The sequence below is a fragment of the Erinaceus europaeus genome, chromosome 16, assembly GCF_950295315.1.
Source record: "Erinaceus europaeus chromosome 16, mEriEur2.1, whole genome shotgun sequence".
Classification (NCBI taxonomy): domain Eukaryota; kingdom Metazoa; phylum Chordata; class Mammalia; order Eulipotyphla; family Erinaceidae; genus Erinaceus; species Erinaceus europaeus.
The window spans coordinates 56,568,407-56,584,441 of NC_080177.1; the positions used below are offsets into that span (position 1 = coordinate 56,568,407).

At 42.8% G+C, this 16,035-nt stretch overlaps 1 protein-coding gene across 1 annotated transcript in view; it reads left to right on the plus strand.

The window, feature by feature from the left end:
* Positions 1–16,035, plus strand: part of RYR3 (ryanodine receptor 3) — a 691,732-nt gene that overhangs the window by 561,506 nt on the left and 114,191 nt on the right. Inside the window, exons 56-62 of the mRNA XM_060175180.1 lie at positions 2,231–2,306; positions 2,411–2,534; positions 6,959–7,074; positions 7,951–8,018; positions 8,565–8,686; positions 13,420–13,469; positions 13,855–13,915. Coding sequence (XP_060031163.1) covers positions 2,231–2,306; positions 2,411–2,534; positions 6,959–7,074; positions 7,951–8,018; positions 8,565–8,686; positions 13,420–13,469; positions 13,855–13,915 — 617 coding nt within the window. The remainder of the gene's footprint in view (positions 1–2,230; positions 2,307–2,410; positions 2,535–6,958; positions 7,075–7,950; positions 8,019–8,564; positions 8,687–13,419; positions 13,470–13,854; positions 13,916–16,035) is intronic.

The window sequence follows — 16,035 nt, forward strand, 5'->3', positions numbered from 1 at the left end:
GTAGCAAACTAACAACGGTGACATGCCCCTGGCTGGAAGTGTTTGATGCTAGTGCCTCCAAATCATAAAGATACTTTCCCGTCCAATAGGATGTTTTACTCATTTTCTCTATGATGGTGCAAGACTTAGGAACACTACCAAGATAGGGTCCATAGCAGTTACTCCTCATTTGAACCCTCGACACCCTAGAGACAGTTCCTTTCTGAACTTCACCTTTCTTTCCAGGTCACAGTAATCTGAAAGAGACCCCTAAAGAGAAGAATTCTGGTTGAAAAATCTTTCTTGCTGATGTTTGCTACAAGAATTAATTATACTGGGAGTCGGGCTATAGCGCAGCGGGTTAAGCGCAGGTGGCGCAAAGCACAAGGACGGGCATAAGGATCCCGGTTCGAACCCCGGCTCCCCACCTGCAGGGGAGTCGCTTCACAGGCGGTGAAGCAGGTCTGCAGGTGTCTATCTTTCTCTCCTCCTCTCTGTCTTCCCCTCCTCTCTCCATTTCTCTCTGTCCTATCCAACAACGACAACAACAATAATAACTACAACAATAAAAACAACAAGGACAACAAAAGGGAATAAATAAACTAAATAAATTTTTTTAAAAAATTACAAAAAATAGAATTAATTATACTTAGTTTGCTAAGCGACAGTCTTTCAGTGAGGCTAAGGTTTTATTATCATCATCATCATCATCATCATTATTATTATTGTTGTTGTTATTAATGTTAACTCTGTTGGATAAAAGCGGTACAATTCCACACAGTTCCCACCACCAGAGTTATGCATCCCATCCCCTCCATTGGAAGCTTTCTATTATTTTTTTAAAAAATTTTATATTTATTTGTTTATTTTCCTTTTTGTTGCCCTTGTTTTTATTATTGTTGTAGTTATTGTTATTGATGATGTAGTTGTTGGATAGGACAGAGAGAAATGGAGAGAGGAGGAGAAGACGGGGGAAAGCCAGACACCTGCAGACCTGCTTCACCGCCTGTGAAGCGACTCCCCTGCAGCTGGGGAGCTGGGGGCTCGAACCTTAGTCAGTCAATGCTCTTAGTGCCACCTACGCTTAACCCACTGCGCTACCGCCCAACTCCCAAACTTTCTATTCTTTATCCCTCTGGAAGTATGGACCAGGGATCATTATGGAGTGTAGAAGGTGGAAAGTCTGGCTTCTCCAGTGGTCATGGGCATTGGCAGGTGGATCCATACTCCCAGTCTGTGTCTATCTTTCTCTAGTGGGCAGGGCTCTGGAGAGGTGGGATTCCAGGACACATTGCTGAGGTCATCTGCTCAGGAAAGTCAGATTAGTGTCATAGTAGCTTCTGCAGCTTGGTAGATGAAAAGCATTAAGATACAAAGCAGAACAAATTGCTTAATATTCAGGAACCTAAAAGCAAAAATATAGCAGATGAGATTTGGGGTCTCCATTTTGGAAAAAGCTAGGAATTCTATTCTTTACTAATTCTTGGCTTGAGCCCAACAGCTAACATGCAGGTAGGTTAAGAGTATTGTATGGGTAGATAGTGTCAGAGTTGGAAGTAGGACTGACTAGAAACCTGGATCAGGGAAGGGAGTAGCTCCCCAAGTATAAGAAAATTATATAAATACTATCAACTTAAAACCCCATCAGTTTGATCTGGGGCCCATATTTAGCACAGGAGCCTGTGTACTCTCTGCATCCTTGTAGGTCTGAGCTCCTGTTCCCTGGTCATAGCCACTTGTGGGCCTCTCTAGGACCTTGCCGTTAATGAAGAACAACAATGGTAGGGACTGCCCCACTCACCAAAGGGAGGCTAGGTCAACATACTCTGCCACTCAAGGACGATTGTTCCTGTAATGAGTGCAGCCTAGAGGCTAAGATTTTGCTTGGCCTCACAGTTCTCCAGGGTTCAGGTCCCACGTCTGAATTAGGGACCTTGCCACAAATGAAGTACTGCCCGAATGAGCTTTTGAGGAAAATATGTGTTTCTCATGCGTGCATTTAGCTGCCAAAATAATAAATTACAAGGGAAGGACAGAATTAGAAAAAACATTTTTTTCTCTGTGTTTGGGAAGACATAAAACTAATGAGGTGCATAAACACAGACTCATTAATGAAGGGAGACACTAGCAGTGTGCTGTCAGCGTTTGGCGGTGCTATTCCCCAGGCTTCTGGAATAGCCTGGCAGAAAAGAACCCATTTTTCTCACTTGATTTCTTTCTCTCTTGGTCTCATCTTTGTGGTGACTCACAGGGAATGGTGGAGGTTGTGGCTGAGAACTACCACAACATCTGGGCCAAAAAGAAGAAGCTGGAACTGGAAAGTAAAGGTAAACTTGGTTCACAAGACACCCCATCACCACTACCACCACCATACACACACTTGTGTAAGGGAAGAGTCAGAGTTGACCATCTCTTACTTTCCTGATCCCAGGTGGTGGCAGTCACCCTCTTCTGGTGCCATATGACACCTTGACTGCCAAGGAAAAGTTCAGAGATCGTGAAAAGGCACAAGACCTGTTCAAATTTCTCCAGGTGAATGGCATCATGGTGTCTAGGTAAGTCATCTTGCAGGTGAGGCTAGTGGGCCAGGAACAGGCTTAACAATGGGCTCTCCTTCTCTGGGTACTCAAAGTATTTGAGTAAGGATGACAGCTGAGTCTTTGGAGAAGTGGAAAATAATGTTCTTGGAGGCTGAATCGTTCTTTTCTGTCATAAAAAGGACTGGTTGATAGCAATTTTTAAAAATCACTTACAGTATAGAATCATGACAAGTTCTAAATGCTAACCTCTGATATTTTTTATATTTATTTATCTATTTTCCATTTTATTGCCCTTGTTGTAGTTATTATTGTTGTTGTTGTTGTTAGATGGGACAGAGAGAAATGGAGAGAGGAGGCGAAGGCAGAGAGGGAGAGAGAACAATAGACACCTGCAGACCTGCTTCACCGTCTGTGAAGCGACTCCCCTGCAGGTGGGGAGCTGGGGGCTCGAACTGGGATCTTTATAAGCCAGCTAACCTCTGATATTTAATGTTAGCTTTAAATATATATACAGACATTGATTCAGAAGTTTTATACAATAGGTCCCAAGATTTTCTTTGTATGTTTTTTTGCCAACTGAGGTTGTAAACCACCTCCAGAATGTATCCTCATCTTTTCTGAACTAGGGATTCTTTAAGGAGCAGTAAAAAGATACCTTGAAATCAGTGCAAGTTCAGCATCCTGCAAGATATATATATTTTTCAGCTTCCTCAACTTTCACGGTTGCTGTACACATATATAATTCAAAATCTACATATTCAGAAACTCACAATTGCAGCTCTTTGCAAAGTATGCAATTTAGTTTTCACAGACTCATCACACTTCCAAATTCTGGACTATATGATATTTAATTAATAACAACAGTAATAAGCATAATTTGCATAAACAGACTTGAAACACAGGGAACCAGTGTTTAGGAAGATGAAACTCCACTAGGGAGATGGAAAGAATCCTGATAGAAGATTTTTTTTTTTCTCTCAAGCTTGTATATTTGTAAGAATTATCTAGATGCACAAGTCTTAAAGGTAGGACCTTTTTTCTCACTGGGTAAGTGTCAGTGATAGGGTATATTCACTCAAATCATTTGTTGAATCCTTTGTAGAATGAAGAACAAGCCAATTTTGATAAATCCATCCCTGCTAAAACAAATCATTGAGCCAGCTGCCCTTCCTTTTTTTTTTTTTTTTTCAGTTTCCTACAGAATTTTTGTCACTGATTGACAAAAACCCAAATGAAAATCTGTACTATTTCTATTATACAGTGTGGGAAAAAAATAACAAAACTGATTTGCCATAATGTAGAACAGAGCAGGAAATGTCAGACAGCAGGAACCAGCCTTGAGGGAGCATTGGAGAAAGACTCCCATCATTGTTTTAATCCTGTTCTCAACACCATGATGAATACATACTGTGATTTGCTGATAAATAACTTGCTCACAGAAATGAGAGAGTTTTTTTTTTTTTTTTTCCGCCAGAGCACAGTTCAGCTCTGGTATATGGTGGTGTCCAGGATTGAACTTGAGACTTTGGAGACTCGGGCATAAAAGTCATTTGGAAAACCATTACAGTATCATGTGTTCTTTCATGACATTCCTGCCTAGCGCTCCCAGCCAAAAACCTTTACTCTTCGCTTCCCACCCTCTACCCCATCCATTTCCTATCCAGCAATACAACTCCTATGGTGTTAACCTTTAAAATTCCCCCAGTACTAGACCATTTCCTGTGTCATCATCATCATCATTACTAAAGGAAACTTCAATTCCTGCTCTCGACTTCCCCCTTACTCTCCAAGAGTCTTTTATTTTGGCAGAGCAGAGATCTGCAGCATGATCACAAGCTGCTTTTTCATTCAGATAGAGACACAAAGAGACACCACGGCACCAGAACTTTCCCCAGTACCCATGGTGCCACCATGTGGTGCCAGGACATCAACCTGGATAACACACATGGCAAAGTAGGTATCCTACTGAGAATGATCTCTCTGGCCTCCCCCATGTCAGTTTTAAACCTAGCACATAGAATAATTCTCTTCTAGTGCATATCATATCAGATTATTTTCTTAATCTTAAATAAAAAAAATTTTTTTGGTGTTGTCACTGTTCCAGGCTGACTTTTTCAGATAGAGAAGCAGACAGGAACCAGGTGATGCTATACCTGGTAGAGCACTCCATTACTATGCATGAGGACCTGGGTTCAAGCCCCTAGTCCTTACCTGCAAAGGGGGAGGGGTTTCACAAGTGATGAATCAGGGCTATAGGGCTTCCTCCGTCTCCCCCCACCCCTGGCTTCCTTTCTAGTTCTGTCTCTTATAAAAAAAGAAGACAGTTGCCACCAGAATTGGTGGAGTAATTATGCAGCCACTGAGCTCCAGCAATAGCTCTGGTGGTGGAAAGAGAGAGAAACAGAGACAGAGAGAGACTCCATAGTGCAGAAACATCCTCCCATGCCATAGGGGCCAGACTCTTAGCAAAGCAAGGGCACTATCCAGGTGAGCTCTTTCTCAGGCCATTGTGTTATTCAGGACTTTCAACAACTTCTCACCTCAGAACAAAAGCTAAATTCTTTTTATTTTTTAATTTGTATGATTTATAAAATGGAGATATTGACAAGACCATAGGATAAGAGGGGTACAATTCCACACAATTCCCACCACCAGAACTCCCTATCCCACACCCCCTCCCCTTTGAAAGCTGTCGTATTCTTTATCCCTCTGGGAGCATGGGCCCAGGATCATTATGGGGTGCAGAAGGTGGAAGGTCTATCTTCTGTAATTGCTTCTCCTGAAAACAGGTGTTGACAGGTCGATCCATATTCCCAGCCTGTCTCTCTTTCCCTAGTGGGGCAGGGCTCTGCGGAAGTGGGGCTCCAGGATGCGTTAATGGGATGGTCTGCCCAGGGAAGTCAGGCTGGCATCATGGTAACATCTGGAACCTGGTGGCTGAAAAAAAGAGTTAAGATACAAAGCAGAACAAATAGTTGACTAATCAGGAACCTAAAGGCAAGAACCTTGCAGATGAAGATTTGGAGTTTCTGTTCTGGAAAAAGCTAGTAGGTCTATTTTAGGTATATTCCAAGGGGGTCCATGACTTAACCAGTTTTTGCCTGAGTCTGACAGCTAATATGCAGGTGGACCCAGGTTATTTTCTGGGGAGATGGTGTCATAGTTGGAAAAAGGACTAGAAAGCTGCATCAAGGAAGAGAGTAACTCCCAAATATGGGGAAAGTATATAAATATTGTTAACTGTAAACCCCATTGATTTGATCTGGGGCCCATATTCAGCACAGGAGCCTATGTAACTTCTGTATCACTGTAGGTCGGAGCTCGCATTCTGTGGTCATGGCTAGTAACATTCCAGGCTGCACTCGTTTCAGGACCCATCTTCCTCGAGTGGTAGAGTGTGTTGCCCAACCTCCCTTTGGAGAATGGAACAGTCCCTTCCATTGTTGATCCACAATGAGGCCAAGGTCCTGTGGGGGCCCACAAAGGGGCCCATTATATTGTTCCTGATGGACATGACCAGTGGCAGTGGAGAGAGAGGTCTGTTAGAGGTCTAGGCCCATCATTTTCTGTGTGGGAACCCTAAGGCTCCCTGACTAAGGTCTCAGATGATGGGGTGGCCTTCTAGTGACCAAAGAGTCATAATTAAAGAGTCTCTTGCCCTTAGCCAGTCAGAAGCTAAACTCTGAGTCAACCGCAGGGCCTGAAATGATCTCCACTGCCTGGCCCACAACCCTCTGCCTGCCTATTCATTTCTGTCAGTCATACTAGCCTTTGCCATGTTCCTTCAACTTGGTGTTCCTGCCTCAGATCCTTTGTACCAGGGCCCCCGTGCCTACAAAGCACCTTCCCCAGGTGTGTCTCTGTGACTCTCCTCCTCACCTCTCCAAACCTTCCTCTAGTCCCTTCTATCCAAAGAGCCCGACTCTGATCCCCCTAACTCTGCAGGCCCCTTCCCCCACTTCAGGCCCACTTAGTCCCTTTCCACCCTGCTTAAATTTTCCATTCCTTTCACAGAGCACAACTATTTCTACCAGCCCATGGAATTTATGTTTTACTCGATATATTGTTTGTGTCTATTAACAGCTAGCATGTTAGTTGCTTAAGGTCAAGGATTGTTTGCTTCTCTGACTTCTTGACAGTTTGACATTGATGGGAGGAACGCTAGAGCTGCTTCTGAAAGCCCTTTTCAGAACACTGAGGGTAGTGCAGATGCTGGCATTCCTCCAGAGGCAAGTTCCAAATATGAAAGTCAGGTAGATGATGAGCCAGGTCACTGTGCTGGGATGACCATTCACATCTGGAAAAGGAGGGGCACATGGAGGTTTGCCGTGTCAAAGTCATGTGGTCATCCATGTTACATCCTGGATTTTCCTAACATGGAGGTTTGCCATGTCAAAGTCATGTGGTCATCCATGTTACATCCTGGATTTCCCTCCTAGGGGAACAAAGGACTTGGAGCTGGATGCCTCCTCCATGGAAAAGAGGTTTGCCTACAAGTTTTTGAAGAAGATCCTGAAATACGTTGATTCCGCACAAGAGTTTATTGCCCACTTGGGTGAGTATCGTTGTGCTGTATTGCCCACCAGTGTGTGTTTCTCATAATGTCTCATACACTCAAGAGAAATTGGATGTTCCCATATCAAAGAATGAACCCTCCTACTGTAGCTGTTTGTGATCCATTTAGACATACAGTTTTAGAGAAGGGGGAAATGTTGGCTGGGTTTTGTTTTTCCTTCTTACTGAGAAATTCAGTTTTATACTCATTTTCTCTACCAGTTCTGATGGAAACTTTTGTAATCTCATTTTGTCATTAATCTCATCAATAAAGTGGAGAATGAAGTAGCCTCTATTGTTTAGCAGTGTCAAAGGTGTGTCTCTGTCTCTCTGACTCCCTATCTCTCCCTATTTCTCGCTCTCTATCAAACATACATAAAAAGGGGGGAAAATGGCCACCAGCAACCATGGAGCCATACAGGCACCAAGCTCCAGTGATTAAAAAAGAAAAATGAGGAGGAGGAGAGGACTAGAAAAAGAAAGAGTAGAATTGACACAAAAAAATAACTGACCAGAGCCAGAGCAACAGCTTTACCCATAGCATGAGCCAGGTTCCAGCCCAGCCCTCGCTGCATTGATAAAACAATTTGGTGGTGTGGTTTCTTTCACTTTCTCTTTCTGCTTCTCTGTCTCATCTTTAAAAAAGAAAGAAAACAGAAATTACTGACCAGTGTAGTTGTGAAGTACTTTACAAGCTAAGATATTTTATTATATATATATGATATATATTTCAAGTGGCATGTCCATAGCCTTTTCATTTTTTCTATTTCTAAAATACTATTACCATCTACTTTTAGTTTGGGGGTTTTTGTTTTGTTTTTGTTTTTTGTTTGTTTTTAAAATCTCTGTCCAACTCTGTGTCACTTGTGTCTTACAGAAGCCATTGTCAGCAGTGGGAAAACTGAAAGGTCTCCCCATGACCAGGAGATCAAATTCTTTGCCAAAGTAAGTGATTCTTTGCACTTATTCAACTTTGTTTCTCCTGAAACTCCATATAATTTAGCATATAGGTTACACTGTTCCAATAGAGATAGATGAAGCCAGGTAGTGGTACACCAGGTTAAGCACACATAGTATGAAACTCAAGGACCCATGCAAGTATCCCAGTTCGAGCCCCTGGCTCCCTACCTGCAGGGGAGTCGCTTCAGAAGAAGTGAAGCAGGTCTGCAGGTGTCTTATATTTCTTTCCCTCTCTCTGTCTACCCTCCCTTCTTAATTGCTCTCTGTCCTATTGAATTTTTAAAAAAAAAAAAGCCACCAGAAGTGGTGAATTTGTAGTGCTGGCCCTAAGCTCCAGCAACTGGAAGCAAGAAAAGAAAAAGATACATAAAAGGAAAGAAAAAGAGACAGACAGACAGACAGACAGACACAGAGTTGCATTTTCTGGAAGCTCCAGACCAGTGGTTAGAGGTTTTTATTCACTGAAAGTGACCTTTCATAAAGGAAGGACTTTGGCACACTTCTAAAGAGTTAACTCCTGGTGTTTTCCAGGTCCTCCTCCCTCTGGTAGACCAGTACTTCACCAATCACCGCCTCTACTTCTTGTCATCCCCTCTGAAGCCCCTCAGCAGCAGTGGGTATGCCTCCCATAAGGAGAAAGAAATGGTGGCCAGGTGAGTCTACCAAAGGAAGAGAGAGTATGCTGCTGTTGTAGCTTTTATAAAACCTCAGACTTCCAGCAACTAAATGGTGAATCTTTTGGGGGGAAAAAAAAGATAAAAAAGGAAAATAAGGAACTGAAACCTGATGATTGCTTCCTCAGAGGTATTGGTTACCATCTTGGTTTTGAAAGTAATTAGAAAAAAAAAAAAAAGAAGAAGAAATTAATTAGAATTCTACACTTTTTTTTTTTAACAGAGCATTGCTTAGCTCTGGCTGGTGGTGATGCAGGGTATTGAACCTGTGACTTCAGAGCTTTAGGCATAAAAGTGTTTTGTGCCAGACCTTCCACCTTCTGCACCCCATAATGACCCTGGGGTTATTTAACTCCAAGAGGGTTAAAGAATAGGAAAGCTTTCAGGGGAGGTGATGGGGTACGGAGCTCTAGTGGTGGGAATTGTACTCCTCTTATCCTGTGGTCTTGTCAGTGTTTCCATTTTGTAACTAATTAATTAAAAAATAAAAATAAAATATTTTGCATAGCCATGATGCTGCCTCCTCCACCCAATTATAATCATACTTGACAGCTAATAAAAGTGTACTGTTTGGGGATATCAGTAGAGTTAAGGAAAAAATTATATGCTAAAGTCAGTTCCTACCCTAAAATAACATGTAGAAAGGACCAAAAACTATCCTGAAGCTTAGGAAAAGCAAACATACATTAAGAGGGGACATCTTGGGGCTGGGTGGTGGCACACCTGGTTGAGTGCACATGTTATAGTGCACAAGGACCCAGGTTCAAGCCCCCAGGCCCCACCTACAGTGGGGAAAGCTTTGCAAGTGGTGAAACAGTGTTGCAGGTGTCTTTCTGTCTCTCCCTCTCTGTCACCCCCTTCCCTCTCAATTTCTGGCTGTCTCCATCCAGTAAATAAAAATAAAGATAATAAAAAAAATTAAATTTCTTTTTTAAAAAGGAGAAATCTTGATTAGCACTGTTTTCAGTTCACTTCTTCTGAAGCTTTTTAAGATTCAAGGTGTTTTTTTTTTTAAATCAGATCTCATAGTCTTGCTGTGATATTAAGTCTAAAGTCAAATCAGATTCTGAATGTGAAAAACACTGTGTCAAGAGAAGTACCAGCCTCCCTTCCCATCCCACCAGACATAACACATGGGTTGCTTAGCACAGATAAAAGCCAAGAGAATGCTTCATGTTCAGACAAAGACCGTGTTCCCAGTTCTCTTTATGTTTGATCGTAAAGGACAAGGAATGGCTAGGCTTCTGAAGAGTAGAGTTAAGGGCTGTAATGAAAGCAGCTTCTTATCTCTTTCCTAATACCCATTGATGCTGAGCAATGTATGTTATGCTCCTCCCCCCCCTTTTTTTTTGTTACCCTGGTTGTTTTACCATTGTTGTGGTTATTATTGTCATTATTGTTGTCATTGTTGTTGGTTAGAACAGAGAGAATAGGAGAGAGGAAGGGAAGACAGACAGAGGAGGAGAGAAATATAGACACCTGCAGATCTGCTTCACTGCCTGTGAAGCGACCCCACTGCAGGTGGGGAGCTGGGGGCTCAAACCAGGATCCTTACGCTGGTCCTTGCACTTGGCGCCACGTGCACTTAACCTGCTGTGCTACTGCCCAACCCCCGCATGTTATGCTTCTTATCATCCTCTATGGGAAAGCTATGGCTAAGCAGTAGTCTCAGTTTTTCATATATAAGAGCTAGTGCCCCTGTGAGCCACTGGAGCGCTTTAAATCCTGAGGCCTGCATGTGTATTCTGATAGACATTTTGGTAGGTGAAGAAACTGAGGTTTGGTCAGGTTCATTCCGTTGCCTAAAGTGGCTCCCTGTTAGGGCAAGAAATCCAAATCCAGTCAGTCCTCTCTGTCCACATGAAGCATCATTTTCTCTGCACTGCAAATACCTCATCCCAAGATCCACTGAAACTCCCTCACTGTTGAGTGATTTTTTCCAAGCCTTTTCAGGCTGTACCAGTGCATTTTGTATGTTAGGGAAGTGAGATATTCAGAGAATCCAACAGAGGGCAGGTGTGTCTTGTTTTCTTCATCTGTGTTTTGTTTTTAGATTATTAATTCATGTAAATGTAACATTTGTTCAGCCAGGCACCATTTGTCACGGCTGGAATACAACAACCTGGAGCCGATCAGCCTTGCAAGAGGCTTTCAGATCCCTCCGTGTGCCTGCCCGCCCCAGGAAGCAGCCACGCCTGCACTGAATGTGCCCACATGCTCAGGCTCTTGTTTGCCCCTTCCCTCTTGCCCTAGCAGCTCTGTGGCTGACTCCATTCATCAGTGCTCCCCAGATGCTCTCTCAGGGCTTGAATTGACCACCTTCACATTCTGAAATGGGGAGGGGGAGTGTTGCTGGGGACTCCAACCCTTCATAGCTCTGAGGTAAAAATGGCACATCTACTTAAATTGAGCATAAACTCCATAGGAAACAAGAAGGGCCATTGGAAATATCTAACCTTGGCCTTGATCTGCTGAGGAAAGCCCTTCTGATGCGGGGGCGGGGAGGGGGGGTGCGCATGCTAGTGGTAGGACCAAACCGCCTGACTATCTGCATGAATTTGAAAAACATTATTTTGGTATTTATACACAGTTTGCACCTGCTTTGGAATATTTTACCAGAAACCTCTAAGTGTATCAGCCCCTGATTTTGAAAACAAGAAAACTAGTACCCAGAATAGAGTGAGTGGCTTCACCATGACACTCCAGACAGTCTCAGCAGAGTGTGGAACTTACAGTCCTCCCTGATTTTTCATCTAGTACATCCCTTTGGGGAAAATAATAAAAAATAAACACAAGAACACGGGGGAAACAGTCCAGGCTTAATTTCCCGCCAGCAGGCTACCAAATTCCTAATTCATGCTGAGTTTTCCAGAGATCAGGGTTACTTCAACTTATTTCCACTGCACAGTCCATTAACTAACTATGAGGGGCTGCTGCTCTTATTTGCAGTATACAGCTCAGAAAGACCCCAGGTATCAACTGAGGACATTATTATTATTATTATTTTATTATTATTTTATTATATTTCCAGGGCCTCACATCACACTTGTCCAACTTTTCATTATTTTTTGTTTATTTTAGATAGAGACAGAGAGGCAGAAAAGCAAAGGGGGTTAAATAGAGCACAGTGCCAAAGTTTCCTTCAGTAAGTGTGTGTGTTGGGGGGGGGGGGGAGAAGGGCTTGTACTTGAACCTGGGTTGCACCCACAGCTAAGCAGTGCACTAAGCAAGCTACTTCACTGATCCCTGGCCAACCTTTTCAGATAGACAGGGAGAAAGAGACACAATAGCACTAAAGCCCTTCCCCTTACACCCCCCCCAACACACACACACACACACACACACACACTCACACACACACACACAACCCATGTGATATCCCAGGGGCTGAAACCTGAACTGAGTACTTAGCAAAGCAGGTACCCTCCTAGGTGTGCTATCACAAGCCCCTGAAGATCATTAACAAATTCTGATCCCCCACAAGCATTCAGGGTATATTTTTTCTCCATTTGAACACTTGTCTAAAAGGTTCTTGTCCTGTGTGGGACAAGCAACTTACATGAGCTGTGAGCGAGAGAGAGGAAAAGACCAGAGATCTCTCAGATTCCCCTGACCTGTATTAAACAGTTCCTCTACCTGCACCAATGGTCTAAAACAGTTTGACCAGTTTGCTAAGTTCTTAGTGAGCTGTACAGTGTCAAATAAATGTCAGCGTTCTGAGAAATCACCTTTCAAGAACATAGTGACAAAGGTCACATGTTATAAAGGTGCCCCAGACACCTAGGAACACATGTAGCCTATTTTTCTAGCTGCCCAAACTTTCTACTATGTTTTGTGAAAAGTATTAACAAGGGGGATCAGGCAGTGATACACCAGGATAAGAGCACATTGTATACAAAGTAGAACAAGGTGTAGTTGGACCTTCAAGGGGGTTTTATAGTAGAAAATATGAAGGGGAGGCCCTAGCTTACCTATGAAGGGTCAGAAAGTTCAGAAGGACTGCCTTACCACTCGACACAATTATGATAGCATCCCAGTTAGACCCACAGTCTAATGAACAGTGACAGCAAAAACCAATTTCTTAGCATGCTTCTTGATCAACACAACACCACTCATTCCTGAGCCATTAGCTCCTTCTTTAAAGGTGTATTTATTAACTAATGAGAAGGTAAGGAAGGAAAGAGAGAACCAAGAAACTCTATCTTGAGAATCCAAAGATTTATCCACTGTGCCACCTGCTGAGCCACAAACTATTAGCTTTTTTTTTTTTTTTCATCTCCCAGTGAAGGCTCCAGAATGGCTTCCAATCCATTGCAACAATAGCAAATCACATTTCTTTCCAGAATCTCCCTTAATTCTGAATGCCATTCAAATGAAGATTTCAGTCAATAGTATTTTATGGCAGTGAATGGTTTGCAGCAACCTGGTCTCTGCAAAATATAGTGATTGTTGCAGAAAATGTGGTTTCTGTGTGTTTGATCTGGGTGCCAAATACCTTCTAATTGTGCTTCTCCAACAAGACAGCAAAAACCACAGACTTTCCTTTGTGTGCCAAAGGAATCTTTGAGAGGACCACAGTTCAACTTCCTCAAATGCCACTCTTTGCCCCGTGTTTTACAGCACAAGTTGGGGGCAGGGGTTGGGGGTCAGGGTGCTACAAATTAGCCCTTGAATCTTGATGCCTTTCCAACTTGCACTCTTTTCTGCTTCAGCCTGTTCTGCAAACTTGCTGCTCTTGTTAGACACAGGATTTCCCTCTTTGGTAAGTGAATGGAAGAATTGTTAAAGGCTGCATCCCTCACTGTAATTATCCCTCCCCTTTAATTTGTGACTCCTACAAACAACCTGAGCTTTAGAACTGAGGTGTCACCTAAATTTGCCATAGAAAATTAGTTTGAAGTATGATAAATGACCTTTCCTTTCCCCTTTAACAGCTCAGATTTTCCACACCAGTGAGTGTCTTAAACTCTGCCTCTAACATCCATCATGAAGTAGATGTGTCAGGCCAAAGAGAAATGAGTTTTTTTTCTGAGCACGGTCTGGCACTTGGGCTTTGCTGGCTAATCGCTTTGGGCTGGGGCTTGTGCACAAAGAGGAGAGGCTTAATGGACTGGGTAGTTCAGTCACAGATGTTATCTTGATTCTAGGGAGCGATTCCACCACGATGGTGAGCTGTCTGCACATCTTAGCTCAGACACTTGACACAAGGTAAGTCAGCCCAATTTTTTCCAGAGTTTCTCAAGATTCCCTCTCTGACCCTCTCTTCTCACTTATTATTATACTGAAGAGAAAATGTGTCACTGATCTGCAGGAGCTAGGAAGAGACGGGAGACAGGGAAAAGATGAGTCTTACCCTAGAGAAAAGTACTGTTTCCCATCTCACAGGATGAAGAGCTATTGTCATGGCATCCACAGAATGCTAAGAGCCAAATATATGTTCAATTCTTGTCTTTTCTTACTGAGGAGTTCATCCTTCAGAAACTAAAATATATGACAACATGCCACTTTGGATCTAATTTTTCACACAGAAAAAGATAATGCTGTCTGATTTGTGTCAAGGCTGCAAGTGTCCTGGGGGAAGAGGAACTTCAGCCTCTCTGAATTCAAGGGCTAAGGATAAAGCTAGGGAGATGCGATTCCAAAAAATCAGAGGTAGATATTGGTCCAGGCCTATCACCAGAGAGTCTCTTAAGAAATATGGCTGGACAAATTTTTTAAAAAATGAACTCTTAAAAAAAAAAGTCTACATTCTAGTCATGGAAATATTAATGACTTCATGAGACCAAAGCCAAAAAGTATAGTTCACCTGGAACAATCCTGCTTTGTCATGTGCATGACCCAGCTCCCCACCCTGGCCCCCACAGCAATGGAGGGAGCTTCAATGTTCTGGTGTCTCTGTCTTCCTTTCACTTCTTCTGTCTGAAAAAGTTGGCCCAGAGTAGTGAAGCAGAGTAATAAGTCAAAAAGTATTAAGGAAAAAAGTAGCAGTGGGAAGAACTGGTGGTAGTTTTCTCTTTTTTTTTTTCCCTCCAGGGTTATTGCTGGGCTCGGTGCCTGCACCATGAATCCACCGCTCCTAGAGGCCATTTTTTTTCCCCTTTTGTTGCAATTGTTGTTGTAGCCTCGTTGTGGTTATTATTATTGCCATTGTTGATGTTGTTCATTGTTGGATAGGACAGAGAGAAATGGAGAGAGGAGGGGAAGACAGAGGGGGAGAGAAAGACAGACACCTGCAGACCTGCTTCACCGCCTGTGAAGCGACTCCCCTGCAGGTGGGTAGCCGGGGGCTCGAACCGGGATCCTTATGCTTAACCCACTGTGCCACCGCCCGACCCCCAGGTAGGGTAGTTTTCTCTTATACACTCATCAATTGGGCTTTTCTCAGAGGTCAGGGAAAAACACACTCCATTGCAGAAGAGAGCCATCATCTTTAGGGGTGGCCAGAAGATGAAAATTAACTATAAACTAAGATAGATGCTTCCCCAAGTTAAAAAAACAAATGAAGGCTAATGAAGGATTTAGGATATTAGGAGAGGAGAACTTGAAACAGATTTGTTGTAGAGCTGTGAACACAGCACAAAGTTTACAAGACCTGTGAGGTAAGTAAAATCTTTGCATTTGGGATTAGAACTTTTTTTTTTCTTTTTTAGTCTAGGGACTGCCTCTGGAGAAAGTATACTTGAAGGAAAAACAAAAACAAAAAAAAGACAAAAAAACACAAACACTAAGACTGGTAAGATAGCTCAGTTAGATAGTATGCCTGCTTTGTCATGACCACGAACCCAGGCTCAAGCCGGCCCTCACCCCTGTACTGGGTCACACTTCCTTTCTCCAGTCTAGGACATCCCTGCAAGTTAATAGAAACTGACACTTCGCACAGCCAGAAGTTATAATAAGTATAGGTGTGACTTAGAAAGGCAATGAAGGTGGGGCCTTAAAAGTAAATAAAAATAGGTATGAGTTCCTTTGTCTGAATGGCCTACATGCTTCCTTTTCCTGATTAACAGCTTAAAATATCGGGGGGGGGGGGGGACAAGGAATTCTTAGAGTTAGAGGGTAGGAGAATAGTCTTTAACAGTGGAATAAAAACTACTGATTTGAATCTTTTTTTTATAAATTATTTATTTATTGGATGGAGACAAAAATCAAGCAGGAAAGGGGAAATAGGGAGAAAGAGAAAGAGATAACCTGCAGCACTGCTTCACTGCTTATAAAGTTTTCTCCCAGCAGTTGGGGACCAGGAGCTTGTGCCTGGATTCTTGAATATTGTAACATGTGTGCTCAACCAGATAGGCCACTGCCTGGCCCCATCAAGTCTTATAAATTCA